Source organism: Saccostrea cucullata, unplaced genomic scaffold (assembly GCF_032062105.1).
Source record: "Saccostrea cucullata isolate Sc308-1 unplaced genomic scaffold, CSIRO_AGI_Scuc_v1 ctg8458, whole genome shotgun sequence".
NCBI lineage: Eukaryota > Metazoa > Mollusca > Bivalvia > Ostreida > Ostreidae > Saccostrea > Saccostrea cuccullata.
The window spans coordinates 1-8,890 of record NW_026930564.1 but is presented as its reverse complement, the minus strand read 5'-3'; the positions used below and the strand labels follow the sequence as shown (position 1 = coordinate 8,890).

General features: G+C 33.8%; 1 protein-coding gene across 1 annotated transcript; it reads right to left on the bottom strand.

Moving 5' to 3' along the window:
• Nucleotides 1-2,169: 2,169 nt before the first annotated feature.
• On the bottom strand, nt 2,170-8,888 carry LOC134229114 (proline dehydrogenase 1, mitochondrial-like). The gene is made up of 7 exons (XM_062710831.1): nt 8,868-8,888; nt 8,515-8,607; nt 6,561-6,707; nt 6,018-6,113; nt 5,422-5,606; nt 4,217-4,305; nt 2,170-4,043 (listed from the first exon to the last, which is right to left on the bottom strand). Exons 1-7 carry the CDS (start codon nt 8,886-8,888, stop codon nt 3,844-3,846), a joined length of 831 nt encoding a protein of 276 aa, XP_062566815.1. The 3' UTR covers nt 2,170-3,843.
• Nucleotides 8,889-8,890: the final 2 nt, after the last annotated feature.

Sequence of the window (8,890 nt, the reverse complement as noted above, 5' to 3'; positions counted from 1 at the left end):
AGTAGTCTCCAGATGGACTCCACCAGGAAAGAGAAACAGAGGGCGACCAAAGGAGACGTGGCGACTGTCAGTTGAAAAAGAAATGAAAGAACAGGGATGGACTTGGGGTATAGTGTAGTCAATGTCAGCAGACAAACAGAGATGGTGGCCTAATGTACTCAAATCACGAAGAGGACTTAGTAAGTAAGAAATACAATTAGGTTTTGTTAAGTATTGTATAGATATGATAGCTTCTGTAAAAACTTCAAAATTATAAACAGCACAGTAAGTAGGAGAGGGGATCTAGGTCATTTACAGTATGGACTGATATGACTGTAATTTCCCAAGTGTACTCTAGTTGCCTCATAATAACTTATCACCTCATTATACATGCAACTAGTCACCTCATAGTGACTAATCACCTCATAATGATTACTAGTAGTCACTTCAGTAAAACTAAGTTTACTAGCTCGTAACTAGTCGCCTCATTATAACATTTCACCACATTATCTAACTAGTCTTTTTTTAGGATTTATCATTTTAATTCACCACATTATATAACTACTCAATTCTTTAGGATTAGTCATCTCAATTTTAAAAAACAAAGCAAAACCACCTGTAAAATGCAGAAAAATCATCCAATTATGATGAAAACACCAGGTCCGCACCTTCATATGGTGAATAATAAGTATACAAATTATCAATCCTTGCAATGGTTTCCAATAAATGATCCAGACAAAATCTTTGTCTACTGACAGATGGACAGAAACGGACATGGTGATTCCATTATATCCCCCTAAACTTCATTTGCAGGGTATACTGTAGATCACTAAATTTACGCGATACCTTATTTTCGCGTGATAGTCATTGACTCTTGATAAGCGAGACAACATTTTCAAGAATTGTGATTATTCCTCTATATAATCTTAAGGAATACTATTATACGCGAGAATTAAGTTTTCGCGATCACACTGTCTCGCATAATTACGCGAAAATAAAGTTCTCGTGAATAAAAAGTGATTTACAGTAGTTAATTCCTTTACAAGTCAGGCAAGACAAAATTAAAAGAAGCGAAGTTTATTAAAAAAACAATGTACATGTACCATTTTTAAGGGGCGATATCCCTCTGCTCCAAATTTCACGACTTATTTTTTAAAAATCCAGACATTGATTTTCAGCAACAACTATAGCATTAAATTCAAATGGAAAAAATAGTTTGAAGTATGAAGCGCTGCTAACTTTTTCAGAAATGAATAATATGTCAAATCATGATGTGAAGAAAATTTGATATGGTAAATAGAAAGATTAATTATTTTTTATCTCACATCTAAATTAGAAATATGAGGTATATATAAAAATAATATTTACTTTCATACCTATCTAATTCCCATTAGAAAACATACTGAAGCGCTGCTATTTAAATCACAATTACAAATTGTTTTCTGTGCATGTAAAATAACACGCATCCATAAACAAGAGTTATCGTTCCATTATCGCCCTTAAAAATATTTTTTAATGAAACAAAATATTAATTAAATGTTTATAAACAATACTGCATCTGAAATTTCTGTACAATTAAAAGAATTATACTTTAAGAGATAGAGATTTCTCCATTTACACTGTTTAAAGGAACTGAGTATAAATGTTTTAAGTAAATTATTATAAATAATTAATGTACATACTAGCAATAGAAACTATTAATCAACATTTGTACCATAGAATAAGTTTGATTGAGTTGAGTTGAGTTGAGGTGAATGAAACTTGTTAACTCTGACATGAAAATTTATTGGATTTCATGCAAAATGTCTGAAGAAAGTTATCTCTCTTATCAGAAGAGTTATCTCTCTTATCAGAGGGATATTCCACCTTAACATGGTACCATTGTATAAGTTATTAAAAAAAAATAAAAGTAATACATTGATAGTGTCCCTGCAAAATGTATGTACATGTACCAGCTCGTTTATCAATAATCTTGACCTTTTATCTGGTGATTCCTAACAAAACAAAGGGTACTGTGAAATCACCAATTTTCATGGGGGTGGTTGGGTTAATTTCTGTTGTTTTTGAGGATTGGAGAGACCCTTGAATTCATGACCACCTCCAATTGCAAACATTTTTACTCTGCACTTCTCCAACCTTGAAATCAAATCCGCACAAATCAACTAAACCTCTTAAATTTGACTCCATGAGAAATTCGTGATTTTACAATTTCTTTTATTAACAATCTTCCAAATAAATACAATTGTCAAACAAATAGGTTTCATTATCAGCAATAATTTAATCTAATAACATAAAATTTGTAGATATCTATCTTTTATTGTGAGACAAAAAAAAAGTTGTCACAGACTTTTCAATTACCCCTGACTTTTTAGCCTTGAACTTTTGTAGATCTTTCTCCACTTGACACAGTGTAGTACGTGAACCTTTAATTCTATGAATTACAAAATTTGCAAGTTTTCATCAACATATAAGATTGTTGAAGCAGACAATGGATACAATCACTACTTTTGGGACATCTACATTTGTTGTGAGGTTCCATGTTTCACAAAATCTTGTTGACTCTAAACATCAATAAAGATTAGCAAATATAAATTTTCTACTAAAGGAAAATGCAATAGAGCACATTCAAAAATAACAATCACAAAAGAGAACAAAGGTTGGATAGAGATAACGTAGAAAAATAAATTGAGATAAAATATGAGATTCAAACAACTTAAAATATGCCCATTTTATCTTATGGAGACATATCAGTATCCTGCAATGGGAAGAACTAATGGCTGGTAATACAATTAGGTTCAGTTAAGTATTGTATAGATATGGTATCTTCTGTACAAACTTCAAATTATAAACTATACAGTAAGTACGAGAGGGGATCTAGGTCATTTACAGTATGGACTGATATGGCCCTGTAATAACCCATCTGTCCAATCTACTTAGAAATACTGTAGATGCACTTTTTTCCATGGGGTCATAATTCCGCATTATCTCAATTTCTGTTTAATCCGCAGGTAGAAAATTATGCGGATTTTCTAGATTGTCACTATATGCCTAACATTTATATTTAGTTCGCTTAGACAAATATACGCGGAAAATTTTTGACTGCGTACATAACGTAAATTAATACCACGCGGAAAAAAGTACGGTACTTCTACAGAACATCAAAGTTCATGTCTGGTAAGCATGTTAAAAGAATCTGATGCGGGCTAAATAATGAGACATGATCAACAAAACAATAAAATTTGACACATAAACATAGGTACATGTACAATATATACTTACATTGAAAACATTACTTTTCCCTTAAGAGAGATGGGGAAATTCTAGAGATTCAATTTTCATTTATCTGACAACTAAAAATATTAAAAAAAATCTATCAAACTTAAATATATAAAACTTAGGAAGAAGAATCATTGAGCATGTTCTCAGGTTACAGAGGCAAATATCAAAAAACTAACTGCACCACAAATAATAAAACTGCTACAAGCATAAAAAATGTACATATTGTACCATTTAATGGAACAAAGAACGAGAAATATTCTGTGTGGAATGACAGAATTTAAATAGTGACATAAATATATATACATGTGTATTTCATTATGCATAGCATCAAATCTATATATCTGCACATGTTTAGTTTTAGACTATACAGAGATAGTGTTACAGTTTGTCAATCACCATTGTGATTAAACTGATACTTTTCAAGTTAAAACTTCATACAAACTGTGGAGTGTATACAGAAGTCAAATGTTGAAGTATCAATTCAGTACAGTCTAAAATCCAGAATTAATTCTGTGCCTAACTTAGGACTCCTCATCAGTTTATAACATTTAGACAAAGATGTTGTTGGATTTCGCCTCTATGATTTTAAGCTGATGCCTGAGTTGGATTATATCGTATTTCGCCCCCTTTAATCCTGCGACGTAACTCCTGCCAGAGTAAATGTTTCTCCTTCTTGACCTTCTTTAGAATCCCCCTGTTTTCCATCGCCCTCCTGGACAGGTAGGGCAAAACTTCCTCCACTGGGCCGTAAGGGACATACTTATAAACGGAGTACTCAGCCTGTCCTGTAATTAATATAAATTCTGTTGAATACAATGACTAGGAGAAAATTATCATAAAATAATATTTCAAGCATAATTAATAACTCATGGAATGTGTTTTCTGATATGAAAATAGAGTTCTGTTTGAGCATTATACTGGTATACATGTACTAGAAAAAGACAGAAAAATTGAGTACCTAGTGGAAAGCTGATGTGATCACACATGCCCAAAAGTTGACCAAAACAGATCAATCTATCCTGTGGTCCAATATTGTTCTTCTTCATTCTGTTCAATAAAAGAATGTAGACTTTAATGAAATCTGAACAAGATGTGTTTGTGAAACACAATGCGCCCGGCAGCAACAAAAATCGAAAAAGCGATTTTTAGCATACAAGCATAGGTAACATTCAAGGTCACAAGGTCATTGACCTTGGTGTCATTTGAAAGGACTTGATGAGTGGATTATGCATACTAAATATGAAGTCCCTATCTTTTATGGTTCAAAAATAATGGTTAAAGGTATGAAAAAGATATTTTTAGCATATAGGTCACAGTCAAGGTCACTAGGTCATTGACCTTTATTGAACTTTATTAGTGTAGTATGCATACTAAATATGAAGTCTCTATCTTTCATGGTTCAAAAGTTATGGTAAAGGTTAAAGTTTGCAGACAGAAAAGCTATTTTTAGCATATGGGTCACATTCAAGGTCACAAGGTCATTAATATTGGTGTCATTTGAAAGCACCTAATTAGTGAAGTATGCATACCAAATATGAAGTTTCTACCTTTCATGGCTCAAAAGTTATGGCGAAGGTTAAAGTTTGGGGACAAACAAACAAACAAACAAACGGACAGACAGACTGACAGACAGGACAAAAACAATATACGCCTCGGATCTATCGATCCGGGCTCAAAATACCTTGTAACTCAAATGTTAACCTTCTACTGACAACTCATTAAAATTAGTCAACTCGTTATAACTAGTCACCTCAGTAAAACTTATCACCTCATTATAAATAAACTAGTCACCTCACAATAACAACTCCTTATAATTAGTCACCTCATAATGGTTAGTTGCCTTATAAAGACTAGCTTACTTGTTATGATTACAGACACAGTGCTTACTTATCTACTGTCACTTTGACAGTTTCCTCCTTATGACTAGCCACCTAATAATGACTACAGATACAATGCTTACTTTTCTATTGTCCCAGATTCCTTGTTATGACTAGCAAGCACATGCACATTATGACTACAGATATATGCTTACTTTTCTAATGTCACTTTGAAGGTTTTCTCGTTATGACTAGCCACCTAATTATGACTAGCTTACTCATAATGACTACAGACAAAGTGCTTACTTCTCTACCCTTACAGTATGACTACAGATACAGTGCTTACTTCTCCACTGTCACTTTGACGGTCTCTTCATTATGACTAGCCACCATGACCGCTATCTTCCCTCGAGGTCTCTGGTTGATTTGGTTCATGATTTCCTCCACCACTCTATGGTAGCTGTGTGAGGTAGCTGCAAATGTGGGCTGAATGGGGTCATCATAGCCAATGGTTGCTGCACGTTCTCTCTCCTTATAATAAATACATATATATTGTTTTAAAAATTCATCAATATTCCAATAAGACATAAGGAAAATGTATCAATGGTCTCAATTACTCTTGAATTATTTTGCTTTAATGGAAGCAAAGTTATTTGTATTTCATATATAATGATAGGTCTGTGTGGATTTAATTTCATGGGAGGCAAACATGTATTTTTTGATTCATGCTATCAACAATTTTTTCATAAAAAAACATAAAAAAAAAAATCTCAATGCAGTTGATGAGCATAAAACAAAACAAAATTTAAATAAATATCATATATATTATTCATCACTGAAGATACACTTTCCTTCATTTCACTTAACAAATCACCGATGATATTAAGTTTTTGGAAAAACATTTACATGTTAAAGTTCAATCATCACAGTTCCTTTACTTACCTGTTCCATATATGCCCCTCGTACAATTTTTGCTCCAAAATAGAAATCTTCACGATTTGATAAATCCAAGTCCAGCTTTACGGATTTAAACGCAGACTAAAAATATCAAATACTGATCAGTAGTATGATTTTTAATAATATAATAATTAATTTCTAAGTTTATCATCCAAAAGATAGTTTTCAGTAGACCCAAATTAACAAGAGTTATTTCCCTTCGGCCGCCATATTGTGGGTCAACATGCTCATATTCCTTCATAAATCAACCAACTTTAACTTCTTATACTGGCTATAGTGGGCTAAGAAGCATTGTTTATCTGACAAATATACATTTGTTAGAGCCTCCTTTATTTCATAATGTTTATTCCATAACGATTTTTCTCCAAATATTTCTTATATACCCTCTTATATTTGGTAGGACAAAGAGGGAAAATTACCTGCTTGACACCCAAAATGGCGGCCAACGGGAAATAACTTGTCAATATGGGTCTACTGAAAACTATCTATAAAATTAGACATTTCCAACGATTCATAAGAAAACAGTACCTTTAGGTAACACTGGTATGTGTTAAATATGACAGCCCTCTCCTTGTTGAATTTCCTCATCATTTCAATGGTTAATCTACTAATGGCCGGCTGAAAATAGGTCTGCTCTGCATCCACCATCACTCGCACATTCTTCTCTATAGCATACTAACACGAAATAAATCAGGATAAATAACTTAATGATTACTTTCTCTCTTGTTAATGGATAAATAAATTTCTTCTTACTTCAACAGGACTCACATCTCCTTTAGAACACATTCATCACGCTTATCTTTCCCATTACCTCTGCTACTCTATTTAGACTGTATGCTAATTCCCATTACCTCTGCTATTTTTTAGCTCACCTGAGCCGAAGGCTCAAGTGAGCTTTTCTGATCAAAATTTGTCCGTCGTCTGTCGTTGTTGGCGTTGTCGTTGTAAACTTTTCACATTTTCATCTTCTTCTCAAGAACCACTGGGCCAATTTCAACCAAACTTGGCACAAAGTATCCCTGGGTGAAGAGGATTCAAGATTGTTCAAATGAAGGGCCACACCCTCTTCAAAGGGGAGATAATTATGAATTAGTGAAAAATTAATAGCATTTTTAAAAAATCTTCTTCTCAAGAACCACTGGGCCAGGAAAGATGAAACTCATGTGGAATCATCCTCAGGTAGTGTAGATTCAAGTTTGTTCAAATCATGACCCCCGGGCTAGGGTGGGGCTAAAATGGCCGACCAAAGTTTTACATAGGAATATATAGGAAAAATCTTTAAAAATCTTCTTGTTAAGAACCACTGGGCCAGGAAAGATGAAACTCATGTGGAATCATCCTCAGGTAGTGTAGATTCAAGTTTGTTCAAATCATGACCCCCGGGGCTAGGGTGGGGCCAAAATGGCCGACCAAAGTTTTACATAGGAATATATAGGAAAAATCTTTAAAAATCTTCTTGTTAAGAACCACTGGGCCAGGAAAGATGAAACTCATGTGGAATCATCCTCAGGTAGTGTAGATTCAAGTTTGTTCAAATCATGACCCCCAGGGCTAGGGTGGGGCCAAAAAGGCCGACCAAAGTTTTACATAGGAATACAGCAAAACTCGGTTATAACGAAGTCACAGGGACCTATGAAATTACTTCGCTATATCCGTAATTCGTTATAACCGTATAAGAAAATCATTAAATTTATATAGCTGGGGATCCAAGATGACTTCGCTATATCCGTAAATTCGCAATATCCGTGTTCGTACTAAGCGAGTTTTGCTGTATATAGGAAAAATCTTTTAAAAATCTTTTTCTTAAGAATCATTGAGAAAGGAAATATGAAACTTAAATGAAATTATCCTCATGTAGTGTAGATTCAAGTTTGTTCAAATCATGACCCCTGGGGCTAGGGTGGGGCTAAGATGGCCGACCAAAGTTTTACATAGGAATACATAGGAAAAACTTTAAAAATCTTCTTCTCAAGAACCTTTGGGCCAGGAAAGACGAGCTTATGTGGAATCATCTTTAGTTAGTGAAGATTCAAGCTTGTTCAAATCATGACCTCTAGGGCTAGTTTTGGGCCCAAAATGGCTGACCAAAGTTGTACATAAGGATATATAGGGAAACCTTTTAAAGTACTTCAAAGCCATGATTAGTGATATTTTTCTATTTATATGGAATCATCCTCAGGTAGTGTAGATTGTACATTGTTAAAATCATGACACCCAGGAGGATTAAAATTTAACCCCCCCCCCCCCCCCCCCGTAAACTTTCAGTTTTGATCTGATATGTGCTTTTTCCTAGTAGATGTGCTCAGGTGAGCAATGTGGCCCTTGGGCCTCTTGTTTTAGTCTGTATGCTAATTCCCATCACCTCTGCTATTTTTTTTAATCTGTTTGCCAATTCCCATCACCTCTGCTATTTTTTTTTAATCTGCATGCTAATTCCCATTACCTCTGCTATTTTTTTAGTCTGTATGCTAATTCCCATTACCTCTGCTATTTCATTTAATCTCAACAGCATCTGATTCAGTTGTTCCTCTTCCTCTACCTGGAGTGAAGCCACCAAAGGCTCTATCTCTCCTGTCTAAAGAAATTACTCTGAATATTATACTTTTATGCTCAATTCTTTATTTCTGCTTGAAAAGCAAAATTCAGCATTACATAAAACTACCTTGTGTTTAAAACTCTACTTTATGTATATATTATGAATTATAATACAAAATACTTTCTAAATGTGAAATATAACATCTAAATATCTAATTTTTAGGGATTTATCTGAAAATGGGAATTAGTTAATTAGCATCACTAATTAATCATCACTTACAATGAATAAAAAGAACTAACCTTGACATTTGGGACAACCATGT

Coding starts and splice junctions, on each gene's coding strand:
- LOC134229114 (XM_062710831.1), bottom strand. CDS start 8,888: ATGGTTGTCCCAAATGTCAAG. Junction 6,708..8,514: donor GATTAAATGAAATAGCAGAG/GTAATGGGAATT, acceptor ATTTCGTGTTAG/TATGCTATAGAGAAGAATGT. Junction 4,306..5,421: donor GTCAAAGTGACAGTGGAGAA/GTAAGCACTGTA, acceptor TTTATTGAACAG/AATGAAGAAGAACAATATTG.